This window comes from Austrofundulus limnaeus, unplaced genomic scaffold, assembly GCF_001266775.1.
Source record: "Austrofundulus limnaeus strain Quisiro unplaced genomic scaffold, Austrofundulus_limnaeus-1.0 Scaffold75, whole genome shotgun sequence".
In the NCBI taxonomy this organism is placed as follows: Eukaryota; Metazoa; Chordata; class Actinopteri; order Cyprinodontiformes; family Rivulidae; genus Austrofundulus; species Austrofundulus limnaeus.
Window position 1 is genome coordinate 1,604,899 of NW_013952477.1, and position 23,466 is coordinate 1,628,364.

Genomic DNA, 23,466 nt, shown 5'->3' on the forward strand with positions numbered 1-23,466 from the left:
GTACGAACCCTTTGTACGAACAAAAGTAAGAGAAATTTAGGAGAAGAATACGAACATGTTCTTGCATGAGGCCCAATGTTTCAGCTTTGTAGTTATGCCTTTTGAACATGACTTTATGTCACAGTGACAAATCTTAAATCAAATCTTGCACGATATATTGTTTGAGAATCATGTGCAGTAGTCACACTGTAGGTTCTGTGATGAAGGAGGCAAATTAAATCAACATGTTATCGAGGAACTGAACCACTAAACCATAAATCAATGCTCTAAACAGTCGCGTGTTGCAACTTTCATTTTGACGGGTTGCTTTCGCCAGCAGAAGTGGGCAGCTTTGTGTCAAAAATGCTAAAACTTAAAAAACAAATGCTAAATGTTTTATTTTGTTGTGAAACTTCCGGGACAATTGTGGCTACAAGTTTTGGAAAAGTGTTGAGGATCTTTGTGAGGATCTTGGAGAAACAATGATAATGAGCAAATTTGCTGTGAACTGGAGGAAAATAGGTAAAATACGGTTAGCATGAATGCTAATATTAAGATCGTGGTAAAAAAGCAATTCACATTTGTACTTGATAGAAGGTTTTTCCTCAGGTCCCAGCACAATAAAAGCAAGCTCAAACACAGACAAAAACTTGCACAAAAGAGGCAGGATCGGTGCAAATTCATCAACAACAAAATGGCAGCATAACTTAAAGTGTTATTCAAGTCATCTGTTGAAAATTCTTGTATTTTTTCATATCTCAATATAAATCGCAGTGAGAGTTAGTAAATAAATCTATTTCCAATATCATGCAGCCCTAATTATAACATTGTCACTTTGTAGAAACTCATATTTACTGACACAGTAGTTATTATTTATTTCCCCTCTTTGACATTTTTACACAACTGGTTTTACGTGCAGTAACAGTAATACATCCTGAAACAACAACATGCAACAAATAAAAGACTTCAGTGGCAGGATTTTGTTAGACAGATGAATGACTCCAGGGTTCCCCCCAGAAAAGAGTCTAAGCCCGGTGGTAGGTGGCGCCAGGCTTGCTGCCCGCCCACCAGTGATTCATTAAAAAAATGATGCTGCTTTAAAAGCCATTCTTATAAACAAATTAAATTAACACAAATTATTAAGTGTAAACAAAGCACCAACCCACGTCTCACATCAAAGCCACTAAATAAAAGAAAACTAAAAAAATAAATAAATAAATAAGAGAGATGCTCTACTGTATTGAGGTTTGATCTTTTAGTTTTTGTGGCACAGGCTGCATGTTGGATCGCTGCAAATGATGTTATTATGTAAATAAACCAAGTATTACAAAGATCTGTTACCTTTGAAATAGTTTATTTTGCTGCATTTAATCATGAATACAACATACAGAACCCTATAAAAAGTAGTCATAATTCAACAATATCAAAAACAAAAACTACACATTATGCCTCCTATTMGACACAAATATTATTTTGACATCTCTGACTTGCCAAATTTTTAAACCAATTTTATTTTCACTTTCATAGTTCTATCTTCAACTGCTTGTAGTTTTAACTGTCTTGAGTGTGCGTAGAAATGTTTTATACCAGCTTGTAGCCAACGTTCTGACGTTTCTGTAGATACCAAACATGTCTATGTCTAATTAAGAGAACTTACAGTAATTAAAGTAGAAAACCGGGGGTTAAGAGATGACTGAACCAATTGGCGGGCCGAACCTTGGTCACTCGTGGGCCGGATTTGGCCCGAGGGCTGCCAGTTGAATAGCCCTGCCATAAACCTTCATAATCGTCAGAGGCGGACCCGAGCCGCGCAGACCCACTTGTGAAATACAGAATATGATGACGACATCCGTGAGCGACCACAAGACCACAAGATTATTCACCAAGCACATTTATTAACAAGAGAGTATTATAAATGACACGAAACAGCAACTTGTAGGCTAAAAGTTAGTTTCGTTGTTTTATATATATATTTTAATATTTAACTGCCAAAGTGAACTAATTCAGTTGTTTTGTTTGATACGAGGCAGCAGGTGTCTGTCCCATAATAAATAAGTTGCGGTCCAGTTCAGCTCAGTGGAGTTCTGCTCCATGCCTCTCTGCGCTGCGGGTTCATTATGAACATGTTTACGTGAGCGGGACCTGCCCGCCTTCACCTGTGGTCTTATGAATGACCAGGGGAGGCTTAAAGCCGGACTGGTCTGTGCGGAAATTGCATTTTATTTATGAAAGAGGCTACCGTCACCGTGTATAAAAATGACGTAATTTAAAACAATCAAGCAGCGCTTAGCCTAGCGGCAGGGACGGCAAAGCATGGCGGCCCGCCAGGCCTACATTACACTGGGGGAAACACTGGACTCTGACATGTTTTATTGGACTAGCGTGAGATGAAAGTCAAAAACAGGCCACCTAAAGTTTTCTGCACTTCAGTGCAACAATAAAACAAAGAGAATGTGTGTTTTTCCTGACCTGGATGAGTGTGTGCAGTGTTTCTCTGGGTGGGTCAGAGGCAGCTTGCAGGACTCTGTAGATGGTCTGTGTTTGATCCAAAGACACCTCCAGCAGGTCGCCCTCTAGCTGCAGCTCCTCCAGCTGCACCCTGGTGGACGGGGAAAGCTCCACCACTCGACCGTTCAGTGAAGGCAGCAGGGTCAGCAGAGAGCCCACGCCTACAACACAATCAGTAAGAGTGAACGTCTGTGACGGCTCCATCGTTTCTTGTGTTATGAGATCAGCACACAGACTTACCTGGAACACTCGACTTTTTGCCGACACCATTTTGACATTCAGCCTATTTGGGGACACGACAGATTCAAGGTCAGCTCCTGTCCTGTTGAACAGCTCATGTTGAGTAAATAAAGAGAGGTCACTTACTTGAGTGGCACTGCTTTCCTTTTTCTTTTTCGGTGACTCCTCTGTTAGATCAATGATGTCATCCTCTCCCTCTCCTCCCTCGGAGTCTGATAAAACAATAACTGAATTCCCTTCTACCTCCTTTTTCTCATCTTTCTCCTCGTCGACGTCACGGTGGAGGGTTTCTTTGAGTTCCTGCAGCTTCTGAAGCGCCTGCTGCAGCTCTGGTGTCTCCAGCGCCTCCTTGGCTCGGCCCTGCCAGGTGATGGCCCTCTCTGTGAGGCACTGCAGAGCCTCTCCTTCAGGCAGACGCACAGGTAGCCTCTGCAGGGCCACCAGCAAAGCCAGGATGGTCTCCAGACGTGGGCGCCGGGACCGCTGGCACTGAGGACACAGAAAGCGAGTGTCCCAGTCCCACCAGCAAAGGGAGTTGATGGGCGGTCCGGAAGAGGGCAGCAGGGAAGGAAAAGGAACGCAGCCACCGTGGAACCAGTCCTTACAAAGATGGCAGCGCAGCTGAGGAGCACCCGTCTGCCCAACACACACACACACAGACGGAGCAGGGCCGTGCTCACTGCTTCCATTCTCTTTCACAGAGTTCTGTTGGCCTGTTGTGTCTGTCTCCATGGCTTCATCCCACCTCCTGTTCTCCTTACATCTGGCTGCGTTTAGTCCAGACTTACACATGTTCACTTCCTGTAACCTCAGCAGGGCCTCTTTTTCCTGATGTTCCCCTTCTTTAAACGCCATCACCTAAGGTAGACATTTAGAATTAAAAACCCTGGAAACGAACAAAACAAACATCTACAAAGATAAAAACGTTTGGTTTGTTTTTGAGCCTTTGAAGCTCTGCTGTCCTTACAATAGCTGCAGGGTCCCTCAAGGCCTGAGCAGAAAGACCCAACGTGTTTGTATCAGAATCATCTTCCAAGGGTTCTGTCTCAACTCGCCTATTCCTCCTTTTTGCACACGGACATAACACCTGCAGGAGTTCAAGAAGTGAAGACCGTGTTAAAGTTTGTCCATGATGTGCCAACATCATTACATACAAGATAATTGGTTACGTGAATAAAATGTGACCCATCACATCCAAACGAGGATTAGGTCTAAAATGTGGAGAAAAAGGCAGATATAGTGTTTTGAAAACGCTTGCAAAAATTACATTTTTTGAAAATATAACAAATGTGTTATCAATGTATCATTTCATTGAACTGGTTGAAATATTATCCAAAAAAGATTTCTGAAGCACTTTTTTGAGCATCAGCAACCAAAAATCTGACTTTGAGGAAAAACTTTTTAAAAATGTTGAGATTTTCCCTGTGAGCTATCAAAGCTTTTGTTTCTTTCCAGCTGTGAAATCTCAATATTCAAATACTATTTTGAGGTTTCTTTTTTTAAATGACATAAAAAAATCCTCATTAAAATTACATAAAATTAGGATTTAGACCAAATATTTATGTCTTATTGTAACCAACAAGACAAATTAAATAATATCTCTGGATCTACTAAAGATATCAGGATGATTTAAGTATCAAAATGTAGCTTTTAAAGCCAGGAATCTGAAAATATGATTAGGTCATTTTGACCAAATTTGACTTAATCCTCATTTCAATGTGATTGGTCACAAATAATTATAAATTTACCTCTAGCAGACTGTGCTGGCTGCTCTTCTTCAGGAAGGTCTTGGTGGCCTTGTCCCTCCAGGAGTGAGCACTTGCCACCTGCAGTTCCAGCTGCCTTAACTCTTCCATGAAAACCGGTAAGTCCCTTCCAATAGCTACCAGTCCTTCCAGGTCGTCCAAACACGGATAATGCTCTCCATTCTACAGAAAAAAAAAAACACATTTTAGGCATTTTCTTACCGTAAACCAAACAAATGCAAAAGAACTGATCAAAATCAACGAACAAATCACCTGTATTTCCTCCAAGTCTGTTACCCAGGCCCGAGCTCGTACAAGACAGCTCTGCAAGGCCAGAATGTTGGGAAGCTTGACGGGAATAAGTTGGGCCTCATTTACTATAGCCTCCAGAGTGGAGAGAGGATGCTTTTGCCTTGCGGAGCAAAACAGAAAACTTTTCAAAGTCTTCAAATGTCAGAGCATTGTAACAGCTACTATCTCAGATCAGTAAATGTTGTGGTTTAAATGGTCTTACCTCTGTTCTAAGCAGATCTGTGCTTTTTCCTCCCACCGTTCAGCTATTGTGAGCAGCTCCTGAAGCTCAGCCATGGCCGTCTCCACAGACCCGCTCTGAGGTACGTTGCAGCCTGCTTCCATGAGGTTCCTCAGCACGTTCAGCGTCACTTCGTGCTTCTCTCCTCCTGCTGTGCCAAGCGTGCGCCTCACCTCCTCCAGCCAGTGACCTTGCTCCTTCAGGCCCTGGAGTAGATCACACTCTGGAGCCAGCACAGACAGCTTGGCCCCTTCCTCCAATAAAGACTGCAGCTGCTCATGTGGGGGCGAGTCTTTCCTCCAGTCCTTGTTGTTGATGAGAACTTGAGCTCGTTTTTGGAAATCCTCGACGGTCTTTAAAACCGCCTTAAAAAGCACAGGATGTGGACTTTTAACTTGAGATCAATAAAACTTTTTGTTAAGATATGAGGTTTATTTAAAGGAGACCAATTATGGGTCCTAGAATATTTATGGTATGTCTGTGGGCTATCCAGACCATGTTCATTCAGTTTAAAGCACAAAATAATTCTCAGATAATAAAATTTCCCATTTTATAGTTCTGCCTGCTCTGACTTCTGGTCAGAAGAGCTGTTTATGTTAATGAGCTCTGTTGGTAACGCCCTCCAAAAATCTGTTGACATTAACTCCGCCCTCCAAAAATCTGTTGACATTAACTCCGCCCTCCAAAAATCTGTTGACATTAACTCCGCCCTCCAAAGCCAGCGTTTACGTTAGCATGGCTAATAATAGCAGAAGCTCCGTTGTACAACAATATGAGACCCTGAGTCAGACCCAGAGGCAGAGTCGGTCGCAGCTTCTTTTTTTTTTCTCCATCCTCTGCTCTGCCCTCACTCTGCATACTGTTACCAGAGCAGGGAGCAGCAGCGGTCAAAATACCTCAGAAACTCAAACAAATAGGCTTTAACAAGGCTTTAATAAGCTAAACAATAGAGCTACATGAGAAAACGTGTTCATAACGAATGAAAATAATTAAATAATTAAATTGTGTCCGTGCCGGTCTCAAACCCTGGTCTCCCACTCTCTGGCCCAACACCCTACCCATTGCCCTATTGGAGACTTGTTATAAAGTGAGCTGCGCATTGCACAACAACAACCGCGACGGCTCTTTACACCGAGGACATGGAGTCTCACCCGAGCTTTGCTAGGTGAGGGGCTAACGCAGGTTCCGGTGGGTTGTTGTACGGCTTGTGACATCACAAAATGACGAAAGTATAAAACGTGTCGTTAATATACATTAAAAATACATTTACTTACAGTAATTGTATTTTACTGCCCCTGGGTGCATTTTTTTGGTCCTAGGACTGTTTTTTTAAGAAGTACATACCCAAAGTTGAGTAAAAAAACCTTTAAAAAGTGAATTTTGCATAATAGGTCCCCTTTAATCCACTGGTTTTCAGACTAAACTATAAAAATACCAACTTATTCCATTTCTTACCTGAACTTCTTCCAACTGATTTATAACACATGGCAGGTTTTGCATTTTCTCAACCAAGGATTTCAGATCCAGCCAAGTTATTCTTCCTTCACTAAAAAAAAAAACAAGTAAAGGTAAGTAAAAAGACGTGAGCACTTAGTGTAAAATATCATTTGAAATCCGACTTACCCAGTTTTTGGATTATTGAGCAGCTCGGTACTCGTCTGTTGGCAGTACGTTATGTCTTTCAGAACTGAGTTGAGCTTCCGAAGAAGTTCGTTGTCAGGAAACTTCTTTTCTGCTGCTTCCATCTTTAGCTTCTCGAGGTCATACATTTCTGATTTAAAAAGCATTTCATATTAATAAATTATTATTATATTAATAAAACAAAAACCTTTCTATCAGAATATGTTTTGATGATAGCTTACCTATCTTGTTTCCTTCTTCCTGTTCAAGTGCTTCTTTAACTCTGTTGGCCCAGGAATCAAAAGACTCGGACCGGACTTTTAATCGATGTAACATCGCTAACAACTCATCCAAGGTGTATCTGTACCTGCAAAATATGAAAATATTCTGGTTTAGCAAAGAACAGGCACGTAAACTGAAAACAACACTAGTATCTTCAGGCTGACATATTTAGACGGGAGGTAAATACCTGAGGTAGAGCTTTTCAGTGGGGCAGTTGCACAGATCCTGAGTGTGATAGAGACACACCAGATGTTCGGGGCAGTTTGAGCACGCCAGAGCAGAGAGGAAGCACGTGGTCTTACATTTATCACACTGTCTCTCATCATCAGGCAGCAGCTCAAAGGCCTCCCGTTCTGCTTCTGTAATGCCCTGCAAGCACAAAAAGAAAAATTCTCCACACATTCTTCTAAGTCAACAATAAGAATCACATTTAACTGGGCATTGACTAAACTACTACTGTTTACTTAAAGTAATATTTATTTTCATGCCTCACCCTTTCCATCAAATTCTTGCGCAGCTTTCTCTCCTCTTGAACAATAATGAACATCTCCCGATGAGTAGCTGCGGCCAGGTTCAGGTCCAGTTTCTCTGGACTGGTAGCCATTTTACAGGTGAGCTCCTCGTGAGAGAAGACACAATACCTCCTCAAACGCCGATAGTGCTCAATGCAGTGTCGACCGGCAGGGAGCTAACAGGAAAGAGTTGAAGGTGTTGTTAGCAAAAAGAATCGTGAAAATGATGTGATTTTTTTGGGAGACATTCTGAACTAACATACCCAATCTGCAGTGCAAAAGTTGACTGCTTCTGCGAAGTTATATCCCTGATTGAAGCCACTGTGATAGGCTCTGGGGAAGGTGATGACGAACTCACCGGCACATTGGTTTGTGCGTACAACCTGCCGATATGAACAAAACAGCCAATGGAACAAACTCTTCAACAAACAACAGTTCCGACATGAGCATGTGTTGACGAGGGGCTGACCGGTACACCGTGAGCCATGAGGATGTTGGGGTTCATGATGGTAACAAGCTGATGCAGGAGGTCAGGCTGAAACTCAAACAGCTCTGGCGTCAGCTTCTTCATAACGTCCTCAAGCTGCTCAGCTGCCACAGAGGGAACTCCATACCAAGTCTTGGGTTCTCCCCTAAAGATGATGCAACCATGGGAAGAAGAGACTCAGATGAGCTTCTTCTGTAAATGCATCGCAGCGATTTAAGGGTATGGCATAAACACTCAAACATATGCAACATGTTGGCATGTACCAATGAAGGTAGTTGATGGAGTAGCTCCAATGATCCTCAATGTGCCAGCAGAAGGTTGAAAACACCATGCCCACATAAAGCCATGGCACCTTCATCCCAGAGATGTCTCCATTGATGTGGCAAAGGAGCGACTGCTCCAGAACTGGCATCACATTCAAGTTCCAGCCACTACGGGCGTAATCCTGACAAGAACAAAAGACAACAAACACTGAAGATTCCTTATAACACAAACCCCAGGTTTTTACCAGGCTAGAGATACATACTTATGGGCCGATAGTTAAATTAGCCCGAGACACAGCTTCGAGGAGCAGCTCATCTGGTCTTATTATGTTAACAACTAACGTCCACGTCTTCTTTCAATCTCCGCGATTAACAAAACAAAAACAACAAGCTGCTCCTCCTCCAACAAGCAGAACAAAACAACTACTGTCGTTTATATGCTTAATGCACAATGTATTTTACAGTGTTGATGGCAGAGGGAGAAATTATGATGATTTATTCTTTATGTTCTATATGAATAAATATAAAAAAATATTGAACTCTAATGGGGTAGTACATTAGCAAATAATTTTTAAAAAAGTCATAATTAAGCTTCATTTAAACACGATCTCCTAACTTTATGGATGATTTTTGGGTTTCAATTTGTTTCATTATAAAATGCATATGGTAGTTTAGTTCTAACTTAGATTAGCAAAAGTGGTCTAAGTTATTCATTTGTATTTTTAGATATATTGATCATACATATCTTTTTGCTCAGTTTTCATAATTATTTTGGTTTATTAGGATTAACCTGAAATGAGTCAATACTAATAATGAATAAGGAAAGCAATTCTAGATCCCAGTGTGAGGAATGAACAGATGGAAACTTTACGTTCCTAAATTAATGAACCTTTCATTGTTAAGAGCTGTTCTGACACACCTACTACCTTGAAAAATGGGAGAATATAGAACTGCTTTATGTGTGACTGTTAGCAAAATATCTCCTGAACAGAAACCTGTAACATACACACCTCCTCTTCTTTTGTGAGATTCTTTTGTCCATTCATCATTGGAAAGCCACTGCCAAACTCTTTAGAGTGTATATCTGCTCCATATTCCACGGTCACGTCTTCTTCTATACAACTGACTAACCTCCAGAACTCTCTCTCCACCAGCTCAGGAGGAACCATCTACACAAATCACATAAAAGCCACAGATTAGACTTTGGTCTTCGTCTTTTTCTACTATCCTCACTTTGACCTATAACGTTTTGTGAAAACAGAAGTGTTCGTGTTTAGGTGCACTCACATGAACAGGCATGTTAAAGTAATCTGCTTTGAAAGCATCTGCCATTTCTCCAAAGCTTTGCAGAGTGTACTCTCTTGTTGCTTGTTCGAAGCCGAATGCCTCTGAAGGCTTCTTACACGCCTAAAATAAGAAGTGGGGAAAAATAAAATCATCATGAGTCTTGATGGTTAAGAAGCATCGATGAGAGCTTATAAAACTCTCTACTTACTTCTGCAACACATTTTGGGCAGCGCCAGTTGCATTTGGGTACATCAGAGAGTGGGGGCAGGAGACAGAAAGAGTGGTAGTTCTCATCACAGCCRTCACACTGAAGAAGCTTCTCATCGTCATCTCCACGACCACACATTCGACAGATGTAAGAATCCACCTTTCAAAGGAAGAAAAAAGTCATCAGACAATTTAGGCAACAAGAATCCAGAGTTTAATAATAATTTATAAATAATTAGATGCAGAGTTTTGAACATTCCTTGCTGCACTTACACACTGTGGGTTGTTTGGGTTGCGTCTTAGCCTCATGGTCATTTTGGATCCATCCGGATCATCTTCATCCTTGTAGTCCTCACCCTGCAGCTCTTCTTTCTTCACTTCCATCTTTACTGTAACACTATGATGAGGCAGTTGAGGGCCAGATGTGTTTCCATCAGTCTGCCTCTCTTCGGGCTCCGGTGGCTCAGGTTTGACTGGAGTTTCACTGGAAGCTGGCGACTCCATGTCTTTGATGGTAACAGTTTGAGGCAGCTCATCTAAAATAAGAGCAATATGTGCTTAGGTTTAGAAACAGTTATCCTACACAGTAAAATGTATGCTGTAATATGAAAAGCTGTGAGATGATAGGACATTTGATACAGGACATTGCAGTTTACAGACTTTGAGATTAAATTTACATCCATGGTAAAAACTATGCTTAATTTCAAGGTTTAATGCAAAGATCATCAACAAAATTACCTCAAAGACCAAATTTTTTATCCAAAGGGAATGATCTGGCATTTKATTAGCCACCTTTCTGGTATTTATAACCAATCTACTTTATTTATTTAAATGTCAGCTGGCATAAATACATGGCAGCTGTATGTTGTTTCGGTTTTATGGTCCTATTTTTAGTTAATGACTGAAAGGTTTGATTGTGAATAAATCTAAGAATCTGTGATAAATTGAAAAATGCAGTGTATTGACAGGGATTGCTTCACTTTCACTTTACTGAAAGATCAGGCCCCAAACAATGTATGTTTCAACAGTGATTTTTTTAAACCAAGTCTTGAAAATAGAAACAAATCCATCTCAGAAAACCCATGGAATCTTGAATCGTCATCAAAAACACGCTAAAATACAAAAGTTGTCCATAAGAATCTAAATGAACCCTTACTGCTTTCCTAAAAGAGAGTCAACCAAGTTCTGCTAACAAAATGAACTATTAAATGATTAGATAGTGGAAAGACATGAGCATTGACCTTAAAGAAGCAATTATTACTGCTCAGCAATCTGGGAACAGTTTAAGACTAACTATAGTCCACTATTCTACACAGAGGCAAGTATTTACAGGTGACGATGATGAATATCCAAAAACAGTTGCTAATTATCCCAGGAGAAATCCCAGCAAAGTCACATTAAGGTCAGACTATGCCACACTTTGAGAAATCCCAAATAAAACCTCACAGGTGCATCTTGGACTCTGCCTCAGTCAGAAGGTTAGCTAAAGTTCATGAAAGTGAATTAGAAAAACAATGAATCTCTGTAGGTTGTTCAAAATGGCAGCCAATTGCCTATATGCCAGTCATTAAAGTGTATCTTACCCCCCTGTGAAAAGATAACTCCGCCCCAAGGCGAAATTTGAAAAATGCATCAAAGTGGGTAGGGGAGGGGGTGTGGGTAGGGGGAGGTGTGGCCAGGACGAGAGAACGTGACAGAGCAGAACCTCCGCCTGATAATCATTACGTTTTCAGTTCACTAACGTCGGGGAAAACGATTCAAACCAAACAAGTAGCCCAACGATTTAAAGCCCAGACTCTGYTCTTTCCAACAATATAAGTGTCACAGCTCTACGTGAAAAATTCACAGAACAAGCAGCCACGGAATAGCAAAAAAGGCTAAATTCTGGAACCATAAACACGAACGTCTTTCCTTTGTTTTTTATGGCTTWAWCCACTTTGGAGTGATTTTTTTCCCACTTGGCTGGACCTGTACGCCTCCTGTGTTTATGTTGGTACATGTAATATGCTAATTCTGTCCTGTGGAGATCATTAAGAGTCGTTGTTGGGTGAAAAAATCTTTTGCTAACACTGTGTTGACTGTGAACCGGAAGTGCTGGGAGTGGCATCCAGTGCTGGGTCGGATGTCCGTGGCATATAGGCAATTGAAAACCATTTCAGGACTCGAGCACCCTGCAGTGATGAGGTCCCTATATTCGGAGACAAACACGAGGCCATCTGTTCAGAAGATTACACCCAAATCTAGAAGAAACTCACTTTACCAACGTGTGCACAAACCTCAATGCAATGGAGCAATGTAAATAAGAGCAGGAATAATTTATGAGACTGATTAACACGATTAGCTAAGTGTTCATCTAAGCTTGTATTTTCTCATTTTACTATCTTGTTAATTCTAGTTGGTCTGACTTTGTACTTACTTTAGATATATACATGCTGTATGTTTCAGGTAAGGAGGTTAAATTCCTCTGTAGAAACCACAATTACCTTTCTTCCTAAGACCTTTGTCTCTTGCCACCAGTCCAAGTCCCATCATCTTAGGCCCCGCACCGTAGATCTGTAATTTCTTCAACTCTGGGTTCTTCTCAATGTCTTCCTCTGTAGGCTCAGGCTGTGGATAATGGACAGTTTCTTTTTAATCAAGAAGGCACCAATGGGCTGCAGCTACTCTCTTAAGCACAAAGAGCAAAGCAACAGTCTAGGCCAAGTGCAGAACACAAAGTTATGACACAGGAGTGTAACAATGCATCACAAAAAAAATAAAAAAAGATTAGGCAAGGTGTACAAGCAAGAAAATGTTAACCTATATCAGTGTGAAAACTGAAAGATCAGGAGCAACCACCAGAAAACACCAGCAGATGCAACCACAGTACTGCTGAAATTAGGTTTGAATCATTTAGTTATTTTTAATATGCATCTAATTCAGGTTAATGTTGTTAGTGTGTGACTGAAAAAAGGAAAAAATAACCCAAAGCACAGCAACATCATTTCTACACATTTCAGGCTTTCATCTGCAGTCGTTTGACAAACATGTCAAGGTTTGGAACTTGGTTGCTAAAAGTAAAAAAACAACAACATCTTTAAAGGCATGTATTCAGTTTTTCCTACTTGGCATTACTATCAAACAAACAAAAACACCATTCATTTAGAAAGAGATACAAATATGTGAAAATGCACTGAATCAGCTGAACCTGATTAGCCTGGTAATGACCAGCGTTTATTACCTTACCGTGAACAGAAAAACAGTACACTAAACATTTATTCATGAACAAATACAAGCTGATCTTATTCAACAAGCTCTTTGCTCTCAATAAACCACTCTGAATGTTGCTCTCTTGCAATTAGAGGAGCCAGGCTGCTTGAAGAAAACCAGGAAAAATCAGTTTCAATGAAACTGATCTGTCAAACTGTAACGTGTCAAAACTAGTGCAGAGCATAAATGATTCAGAGTAGGGATGCACCGATATGAAAATTTCAGCCGATATCGATATACGATATAATTATTGCTGTTATGGCCGATAACCAATATATACCGATATTACACAAACATACACGCACAAACACAATTGTGTCTTTTTTCGATACCGTAAATAAAGAAGCAGACCTCTCACATGTCTCTACTTCAGTTATTCCTGGCTGCGCAGTGTCAATATTAATATCATGATCAAACAGATACCACTCGACCAAACCTTTCGCCTACCAAAACAGAAACACAAAGATAAAAAGTGGGAAATCAATATCGGACATTAATATTGGCCCAGTTTTACATATCGGGTCGATACTGATATTCTAAAAAATGACCAATATCGGCYGATACTGATGTCAATGCCGATTTATCGTGCATCCCTAAGTCAGAGTTCCAGTCTGCAAACACAAAGTGTGTACTTAAAAACACTGCATACCCAGGTTCACCTGAACTACAAAACACCCAAAACAGCACAAACTTGTTCAGATGAGTAGACGAGTTCACAAACTTCAACTGAATCCTTTATTCTAAACTTGGTTGTAACTAACTTTTCTTGCTCTTCTACATTCAACATTTCACATCTTTTCTCAAAGAGAAAACGTTAGGCGCACATATTCAGCAGTACAAACAGGTAGTCTGGAGTCATAGAACTACAGCACCCCTAGCTGGAGTATTTGCAACCAGAGGTTGTGTTACAAAGCAACACCTGCATAAGACATACCTGTCTGTTTTTAATGACAAACTTAAGAAGTGACAGTACACATCCTATGCCATAAAAGATGCTGTTCAATATTTTCTTTTTAAAAGAGCAACATAAAAACACAACTGTTTAGACTTTTTCCACCTGTTTGCAGTTGCAAGGCCTTTTGTCATGCAGCTGTAACCTTTTCATTTTTTGCTCTATATTCTCTGCCAGCAGAGAGCAGCAGTGGAAACAGAAGATGATGATGATGATGAGATTAAAAATAATAATCACTAAATGGTTTGGCTTGAAGCAAGCAAAACTGTAGAGACTTGGTATCCAACAGCAGCTATAGTGGGGAAAATAAGTATTTAGTCAGTCACCAATTGTGCAAGTTCTCCCACTTAAAAAGATGAGAGAGGCCTGTAATTGACATCATAGGTAGACCTCAACTATGAGAGACAAAATGTGAAAAAAATTTTGAGAAAATCATTTTGTCTGACTTTTAAAGAATTTTTTTGCAAATAATGGTGGAAAATAAGTATTTGGTCACCTACAAACAAGCAAGATTTCTGGCTGTCACAGACCTGTAACTTCTTTTTTAAGAGGCTCCTCTTTCCCCCACTCATTACCTGTATTAATGGCACCTGTTTGAAGTCGTTAACAGTATAAAAGACACCTGCCCACATTTCAAAGTCCTGGAGTGGCCTTGCCAGTCTCCCGATCTCAACCCCATCGAAAACCTTTGGAGGGAGTTGAAAGTCCGTGTTGCCCGCCGACAGCCCCCAAACATCACTGCTCTAGAGGAGATCTGCATGGAGGAATGGGCCAACATACCAGCAACAGTGTGTGCCAACCTTGTGAAGACTTACAGAAAACGTTTGACCTCTGTCATTGCCAACAAAGGATATACAACAAAGTATTGAGATGAACTTTTGTTATTGACCAAATACTTATTTTCCACCATTATTTGCAAAAAAATTCTTTAAAAGTCAGACAAAATGATTTTCTCAATTTTTTTTTTTCACATTTTGTCTCTCATAGTTGAGGTCTACCTATGATGTCAATTACAGGCCTCTCTCATCTTTTTAAGTGGGAGAACTTGCACAATTGGTGACTGACTAAATACTTATTTTCCCCACTGTAAATGACGATTACACATTTTGATATACAACTTATGGGTCTGTCATGAAAGCAGTTATTTGTTTGTGAAGTTAATAAATCAAACACATTTGATACTTTTATGTTTGTGCACTCATCGCATGCAGCCACACTGTTAGCTTTTGTAGTGAACAGAGAGTGAGTCGAAACAGAAGACGGGAAAATGTCAGCTGGCTCATTAAGTAAGGATTAGAAGACAAGAACTACTTCAGATGTATGTGAGATGAGAGAACRCATCAGCTCAAGAACTACACTGGACAAGTTGTCAAAAGTAGCTGAACTGAGTATTTCTTTAAAGGCACACAGTTTATCTGTCATACAGGATAATGAAATCTCACTGGCATATATAATGTTTTTGGATTCTCACAAAAAATGTCTATAAACACAAAAAATTATAAAACTACTTGTTCCAACATAAAGCTACAAGAAATATTTGACTCAATATTTGTGTAAAATAATTTATGCTAACACATCCTAAATAAAATAAAATGTCGAGGACAATCTCTCTCTATGTTCACTGAAAAAAATCCAGCTAATAATGTTTTCAGAACATATTATAGATGTTCAGCCACAAAAGCAACGTTTTATCACCACATCTACCACAGCAACCCAACGCTAAGGTAAGCAGAGGGTATGACTGAATGTGGATGAAAATGTTTTAGTAATTAATGGAAAAGAAGTGCAACCTATGGSACAATTTTAATACAAGTATGGTGGTCAAGGAAGAGCAGAAGGGAACGAGTGGGGGGGGCAGAAAGTGAGCTCTTATGCTCAAGAGGCAGTACCGCAGAGATGAGTTGAGAGCCAGTGGTGAGAGGATGGGGGACCAGATCCTCTGGACCCTGCAAGGGGAGACAATAACAGCAACAATAAACTAAGACAAGAGGGAAATGGAGAGGGGAGGGGACAGAAGTCTGGAAAGATCAGCCAGTAAAAACCACACAATTGAAACCACTTGGAGCTATTGGATCATTTTAATTATACATTTTTATTCAGTGTTTGTTCTGTCTAATTTACAGCCCTGACAGAACTTGATCCCAAATCACTGAAGATCAGTTTTCGTTGGTGATATAAAATAAGCTGGAATAAATATAAACTTTCTACATTTAAGATAACCAGATTTCTGTACTGTTCTCAGGGCTGACCTTTAAATTTTCAGCCACAGTAAATAACAGGTGACTCAGCTGTAATGTCAGCATCTTTGATTTTTATTTTTATTTTACTGAGGCAGAACCCAGAAACATGCCTGAAAGTTTCATTTTTCAGTAATGAAGGCATAACTGTCTTTGCATGCCAAATAAATGTTAAAGTACACCTAAGTGTCGTGTTAATTTATAATGGATTTAAAATATTTGTGATTATCTGAAATATCCACCTCTTTCAGCACTGAGCAGCTGAACAGCAGGAACTCTTCACTCGTAAGTTCAATAAATAAGATTTATACTACAGCCATATTTGTAAGCTAAAAATAATAAAAGTAAGTGAATAAATGATGGCTTGCACATATAAATGAGCGGGGGGAAAAATAAAAAAAAAACAAGCCTTAGTCTATGAAAAATACAAAGTGATGAGATGGTCAGGAAGTTATTTACACTCACACACAAAAAGCAGACACACAGTTATAATTCACAGAGCAGAAAGCAACAATGGCAGAAGCAACAATAACAGGATGAAGAATAAGCAAGCTGGGATGCGCTCTGAGTGCACGGTCACCTTCATATGACTGACACATAAGTGCACAGTGACAAGATAAAGAAAGTTAACATCATGACAGCATGGCCTACAGATCAAGACTTAAGGAAACACAAACTCTTGGTTTGACCACAACTTCATTTATTTTATGAACACCAGCAGCATCGGTTCATAGTTTGTAGTTAACGTCCAAATTTAAAGTTTGTCTTTAATTAGTTGGTCCTACTCAGAGTTGAGGATCCACACACAGAGAGGATGTTCACAGTTTAACATCCCTTAAAACAACTGTTGGACGTTTGTTACACTGTAGATTAAAAAATAATTAACTTGAATTTATTAAACGCTGTAGTTATTGTTCAGCTGTGTGACTTTGGTACGGTTCAGTGAAAAAAAATGCTTTACACACAAWTGGTGTTCATGTAGATGCTAAAAAATACTAAATAAAACCACTATTTTTCTAAAAGAGACACTCTTCCCTTTAAAAGGTTTCTGTAGGTTTCCAAACTCAAATTTAAGACTTTTTAAAAAAACTTTTAAAGAATGAAATTTAAGACTTATATCACGACAATTTACAAAAGAAATCATTTGACATCAAGTGTTACATTTGAATTTTCCCATGTTAGCAACTGCTCTTCTTTTTCCGCATCCAGTGATAAAAACGAAAGCTGGTTGGCAGCAATGTAGGTTGCGTGCTTCTAGTTGTAACTATATTCAATTAATAAATAAGTTTTACAGGTGCATTTTATTAAGCATTATAAATAGACCTATTTTAAATAAATGAAGACTTGAACACAATAAATCAATGAATTTTAGACTTTTTAAGGCCTAAAATTTGGATTTTCAAATGTTACAYGTTTTTAGACTTTTTAAGACCCAGCAGAAACCCAGCCCTTTGTTCCGTCACAGTGACTGAGCAGAGGCAGCGTGAAGCCAAATGTGTGTGTGCTGTCTAACAGGAAGCCAGTGTGTAACAGAATTAAATTGCATGTCATGCCCTGTTAAGTACTTTTAGCATTATAACCTTTAACCTCTACAATTGAATAAGTGAATTCTTGGGTTAAAAAGAAAAATGTTATTGAATCTCTTATTTTTAAAATAAAAAAATATATATATTTTGCACTTGTTGCTCTGCAGCAAATTATTTTTCAGAAAAACCCAATGCCTTAAATTTGTGCCACAGTGTGGCTGCTGAAACAAATTCATGTTTAGACAGGCACATAAAACAACAAATGCATAAACAACAGAAAAACTTTTTCATTTTCTGGTTGCACAGGTGTCATGTAAACAGACTGAATGCGAGGTAAGGACATGTTTTCTGACTCACATCAGGCTGGCAGCGGTTTGCTCTGCGTCCATAGCTGCTCATCTTAGACGGCTGCACGGACTGTCGCAGTGGGATGGAGTGAGGCTTGTACTCTTTATCCACTTCTTCACCATCATAGTGTTTTGGCTTGTAATGCTAGAAATGATTCAAACAATAGAAAAAAAAAAATCTATAAAGCCAAACGGGACACACTACAGACAACTTACAAAACACATGCTGTAACTATAATATGAAAACTAAAATACTCTGCACTTATTTAGAAAATAATCTGATCCGCCCTGCTGGAACAAAAAGATGAGGCAGGAATGTGTGGAGAAATACCAGAAGGCTGGCCCCCGACTGGAACATTTCAAACGGGTAGACAATCCTCTCATAGTGYGAGCGCAGGAGAGAGCCGACATTCTTGCCTGGAGGGTAGCCAAGCCTCTGTGCTACACGAGCCCAGCGCCGCTCCTTACAGACCATCTCAAAACCTCCTTCATCTGTCACGACCTGGAACGCAGCAACTTTTTGGTTAGAATTTTGGCAACTCAAAATGAAATATATTTTTAAAAATTATCAACTTGTAGTTTTGGGTTTTATGTTTTTTACCTACCTTTGACAGGCTGTAAAGATCAACAATGCGCCTTTCAATGTGTGGGATTTTTAAAGAAGACCCTTGAATCTCCCAAAACCTGGCGATGCGGTCCAAATAATTGAGCTTCACTCTCGTCTCAGCCTAAAATTAGAAGATAAAGAAAATACCATGAGTGCTAAAATGTCCCAAACAATGTTTTTTTTTTGGTCCGTTTCTGACACAAAACAATACATATGGTGTTATTGGGTTTTATACTGATACTTGCACTTGCAGATTTGAATGCAACAATAGCTTTATGTTATGTTTAATTTAGACATTTCAATTAGTTGTAGCTGTGTTCTTGAATCGGGTTGAAATTAAAAGTTAATCAGTTGCAGATGTATAATACTTTCTGAATTTCAGGAAAATCCATCAAGTGGTTCATGAGATATTTGGCTAACAGACAGACAGACAGTCAGTCAGACACAAATACAGGCAAGTCCATGGTTGTCTACTTTTTAAGACAGCAAGCCAGAAAACAATTGTTGTAAAAGAAATGACTGYTTTTTCTAAATAGTCCTTATATTGCTTTGTGTAACCCAGCAAAAGTGAACTGGTCATTTTCCAAATGAAAAACCAAACTACGATAAGATGTTGAATATGTCTCTGTAATTTGCTCTTTAGCAACATGCTACATTTAACTCAGATGTCACAACTGGTGGAAAATAACTGGAATCTGAAGCAGAGGTTCACTCAGTGTCCCTAATCAGTTATAAAAACACCTTGATCAATACAGTCATCTGATTTTTTTTTTTTTTAGATAAACCCAGGGGTCCATCAGAACTATACTATAGCTTGGTTAGGGCTGGGCAGTATGACCTCGAATTTATATCACGGTATAAATTGAATCCCTTCACGGTAATGGTATATATCGCGGTAAAAAATTATCATAAAAAGAAAAGATAATGTAATTTTTAAAGCTTTTTTTCTTGCAGAAAACTGTAATCATAATCAAACCCAGTAGTTTTGCTGTAGTGCAAATGAACATAACAGAAGTGCAAAACAATGTTTTATCTATATTGCAAAACGGTTTCAACAACAAACAAAAACATTTCTCAAATTTTCAACAATATCAAAATACAGTGGATGTTATAACCAGTAATTCAGGTAAAATGAGCCATTTAGACATAAAAACATTCTAAGTTGGCATAAGTTGCCTAAAATGTTATAGTGTGACAGGACCGTAAAGGGGCTTAAGCTGCACACAGTCCTGTCATAAAACTATTTCAGATTACTGGAATGTAAGTGTTTTGAAGAAAAATAAATATAACATCTGCTTGCCATACAATGGGCTTCTGCCTGTTGAAGTGACCCGCTCTGCTCTGCTGCGCTATCATTTTCATCATCTTCATCATCAGAGCAGAAGCCGACTTTACATTAACAAGATGGATTTATAACTGAACGAACGTCTACCTTTTTATCACCTCTGTGGGTAACAATACATAAAAAAACAAGTTTTTCCTCCGACAACTTGGGTGTGAAAAAACTACGGTTGTAGCTTCGCTCTGCGCGATGTGCAGCGAGAGGGAGGGAGGAAATGATCCTGACGTAACTTTTCCACAGCGGGAGGGGGGAATTGTGAGGATTTATTCTCTCTATGTGTTTTAAAACGCTGTCACTTCTTTATTATATTAGAAACTCCTGCTCAGTTTTCGCCGCACTCGCAGCCCTGTTGACACAGGTGCGATGACGAAATGACGATAGGACGGTAGAGGGTAAATTTCTACCGTAGGCCAACTTCATACCGTTTCTACCGTTTACTGCTTAAACCGCGCAGCCCTAAGCTTGGTTTATAACCTTATGACATTAATTGATGAACTGTATGGCTGTCTCAATTCAGGGGCTGCATCCTTCGAAGTGTGCATTTGTCAATTGCTTATGTCACTGCCTCGAACCAAAGGCWGTCACAATTCACAGGCGTCTTCTCATGAGGCCCTCAAAATCCCAAAAATAATGGCTGCATTTGAGTATCCTTCCAGGCTGTGGACATCGCAGGATTCATTGCTCCATCAGCAAACTAAACAGAAAAACTTTTTTTTTACCAAGTCGGTATAGTTTGGAAATTCATCATGGACCGAAGAATTTGTTTTTAAATGTATGTTTAGCAACTTAGCTGATTTATGCTGTGGTGAGATGGTAAATAAAATGCAGCTACAAGTATTGATGCTGGAGCTGAACCAAATTAATATTTTTTTATTTATTACTCTAAATGCATTTTAAATCTGAAGGCACAAGATATAAAATGATTTTTTTTATATTTATTTGTTCATTAAAAACCAAAAAGAAAAAATGTCTATACAATAAAAATCACAAATCATAAATGAAATGAAAGGAAGCACAAAGAAGAAGATAAAAAAAAAAAGATTATGTTTCACTATGGTAACAGGTTAGCGTCACGCAAACATTCATCATCCAAAGACAAGACCGTCTCATTTCACAGCCTTTTTATGCAGACTGCTTAGACTGTGAAGGGTGTAGCATCCGTGGGCTGCGATCCAGGTAGGCTGCAGCCCCTGAATCGGGACAGCATTCACACCTACTTATGGGGATATAAGCCTTAGTCCCCATGGGGGTAAATGCTGTTCATGGGTCAGGGGCTCAGTTTAGGACCAAGGTGTGAATTGAGTTTAGATTAGGGTCAGGTACCTGTGAGGTTAAGTTTAGGGTAAAGGGGTTAGGCTGTATAAATTAATGGAAATCAGTAAAACGTTACCATAAACAGCTGTATTATACCATGTGTGCGTGTGTGTGTGTGCGTGTGTGTGTGTGTGTGTGTGTGTGTGTGTGTGTGTGTGTGTGTGTGTGTGTGTGTGTGTGTGTGTGTGTGTGTAACATACCTCCAACTCATTAAGCCTCTGGATGCGAGGAGTGAAGTGAAAGCTATCCAGTTCAACAGAAAATGGTGGCTGCCAGTCCTATTTAGAAACACAGGCACACTTTTATTTAAAAGTATACAACTTACAATTAAACAGCGTAAATTTTATGTTTGTAGAGGAAACAAAAGCCAAGCAGACAGTCTATAAAATATGAGGAAATGTAGACTAAGCTTAACCCTGGTTAAACTATTTAAACTTGGTTTTGTTTAAAAACAAAACAAACAAACTTGAGATTATAACAACAAAAGGTGTGTTGTCGGCTTTATCAGTTTTGAACCAAACAAGTGAGATAATAAGCGAGTAATCACTGGTGGGGGTCGAATTTTACAGATTCCAGACTTCTCTGCGATTGGACGTATTTTGGCGATGTAGCCTAAGGGATCCTGAAACTCCTCCCATGACGGCTCGAAAACAGGACACTCCGGAGGAGGAATAAACTCTTCTGCTTCCATTTCCCTGACAAAAGAGAAAAAAATACAAACAAGTTGAGCAACTTTAGCACGCAGACTACAGGCCATGTTGTCAGTACACAAACCTGGAACAATTATGCGCACAAGTTTTTCTCTTTTAACATAGATTTTTTGAAAAACATTGTAACTAAAACAGTGATACTGAGTATCTCATGGACAATCTACTTTTCACTATTTTTACACTACGAACTATAACATTTTTATATGAAATCCTTCCTTTTTAAACCATACACAAAGAGTACACAATTGCTTTTCACCAGTCAATTTTTTCTGTTTAGTTCTTTTTACATTTAGCTTATATTGTACATTATAACCCCGTGTTTTTTTATTGTTTCACACCTTTTGTATTCTTGAATTTTAATTGTGTTGTTTCATTTTATATCCAAACTTTTATTTTTAGCTTTTGTGTACAGATTGGTCACAAAACGCACGTCACTGCAAGTCATTCAGTGTATTACTGTGAATGTGACAAATGAAATTTGAATTAGATTTGAACTATAAAGGCACATTAATTTGAACCATAGTGTATAAATTAGAACAATTTTTATGTTGAGACCTTTAGATGAATAAATATCAGACACTGAAGTCTTACACTTTCATAACATGTAGCAAATATTTTATTAAATAAAATAATGCAAAGAAGGCCCCATTCACACAGGCAACCAATCTTTTTATGTGGTGTTTCTAAAAATATCGTAAACATGTTGTTCTCTCAGCAGATCCATTCTACAAGGGTTGCCACTAGGGGTAGGGATCTTTTACTATCCCGCAATTTAACTTGATTCTGATTTTTTGGGGCCACGATTCGATTCAAATTTGATTTTTCATGTAAAACTGATGTGAGCCCATTTATCTTGTTCCCAAAGTGCCTCATTTTCATTTTGCAAACCTTGCACACAGTGAAGCTCATCAAACTCGTTCAGTGAAAACCAAAATGAGCCCAAATCTTTGCCTTCAACAAAGACGGGGCCAGTTAATCTCTTTCCTCCAGTTTTGTAGTTTCCACTTTGTTTTGATGCTTTCTGCGCATGTATACTCTCCAGAACCAGCTGCGTGGCTGACAGTCAGGATGTCCCACGTAGTTACAAAATAGAGGCTGACAGCCAATGGATTTGCCTTTTTTTAAATTGATTTTGAGACATTTTAAATCCATTCTGAATCTTTGTAAATAAGAATCATGATTCTGATATGAACCAATTTTTTGGTACACCCCCTAGTTGCCGCAGCGAGTTTTCCACCAAGTGACCATCCTGTCGTAACCTAGGCTTGAACCTGCATCAGGATTACAAAACTGTGACACCGACCACCGAGCTATGCAGCCCATCATCGTAAACACTCTCCCGTTTCTAATGTTTTCATCCACATAGAAACACATAAAATGACCAAAGCACTGTAACAGCCATGTCAGGCCTTTGTGTGGTGCTATAACAAAAACAAGCCAAAAACAGGAAACAAGGTGTGGACTCTGTCCTACAAACTGAAAACCCCAGAATCTGCAAAGAGAAAAAAAACTAAACTTTT

At 39.2% G+C, this 23,466-nt stretch overlaps 1 protein-coding gene across 4 annotated transcripts in view; it reads right to left on the reverse strand.

Annotated features, from left to right (window-relative positions):
* The window catches only part of kdm5c (lysine demethylase 5C), a 30,292-nt gene that overhangs the window by 4,185 nt on the left and 2,641 nt on the right, over positions 1 to 23,466 (reverse strand). The window contains exons 2-27 of one of the 4 annotated variants that reach the window (XM_014010975.1): positions 21,784 to 21,931; positions 21,437 to 21,514; positions 18,579 to 18,701; positions 18,305 to 18,475; positions 17,984 to 18,118; positions 15,753 to 15,809; positions 12,146 to 12,269; positions 9,936 to 10,198; positions 9,664 to 9,822; positions 9,456 to 9,575; positions 9,179 to 9,337; positions 8,169 to 8,350; positions 7,888 to 8,050; positions 7,682 to 7,801; positions 7,400 to 7,594; positions 7,094 to 7,275; positions 6,867 to 6,991; positions 6,628 to 6,775; positions 6,460 to 6,550; positions 4,987 to 5,369; positions 4,746 to 4,884; positions 4,476 to 4,655; positions 3,695 to 3,814; positions 2,854 to 3,585; positions 2,728 to 2,770; positions 2,449 to 2,648 (exon numbers count right to left, since the gene is read on the reverse strand). In XM_014010975.1, coding sequence (XP_013866429.1) covers positions 2,449 to 2,648; positions 2,728 to 2,770; positions 2,854 to 3,585; positions 3,695 to 3,814; positions 4,476 to 4,655; positions 4,746 to 4,884; positions 4,987 to 5,369; positions 6,460 to 6,550; positions 6,628 to 6,775; positions 6,867 to 6,991; positions 7,094 to 7,275; positions 7,400 to 7,594; positions 7,682 to 7,801; positions 7,888 to 8,050; positions 8,169 to 8,350; positions 9,179 to 9,337; positions 9,456 to 9,575; positions 9,664 to 9,822; positions 9,936 to 10,198; positions 12,146 to 12,269; positions 15,753 to 15,809; positions 17,984 to 18,118; positions 18,305 to 18,475; positions 18,579 to 18,701; positions 21,437 to 21,514; positions 21,784 to 21,927 — 4,536 coding nt within the window. In that variant the 5' untranslated portion in view covers positions 21,928 to 21,931. Of the gene's footprint in view, positions 1 to 2,448; positions 2,649 to 2,727; positions 2,771 to 2,853; positions 3,586 to 3,694; positions 3,815 to 4,475; positions 4,656 to 4,745; positions 4,906 to 4,986; positions 5,370 to 6,459; positions 6,551 to 6,627; positions 6,776 to 6,866; positions 6,992 to 7,093; positions 7,276 to 7,399; positions 7,595 to 7,681; positions 7,802 to 7,887; positions 8,051 to 8,168; positions 8,351 to 9,178; positions 9,338 to 9,455; positions 9,576 to 9,663; positions 9,823 to 9,935; positions 10,199 to 12,145; positions 12,270 to 15,752; positions 15,810 to 17,983; positions 18,119 to 18,304; positions 18,476 to 18,578; positions 18,702 to 21,436; positions 21,515 to 21,783; positions 21,932 to 23,466 lie in introns of all 4 variants that reach the window. The other 3 variants (XM_014010973.1, XM_014010977.1, XM_014010976.1) reach the window with 3 other exon arrangements.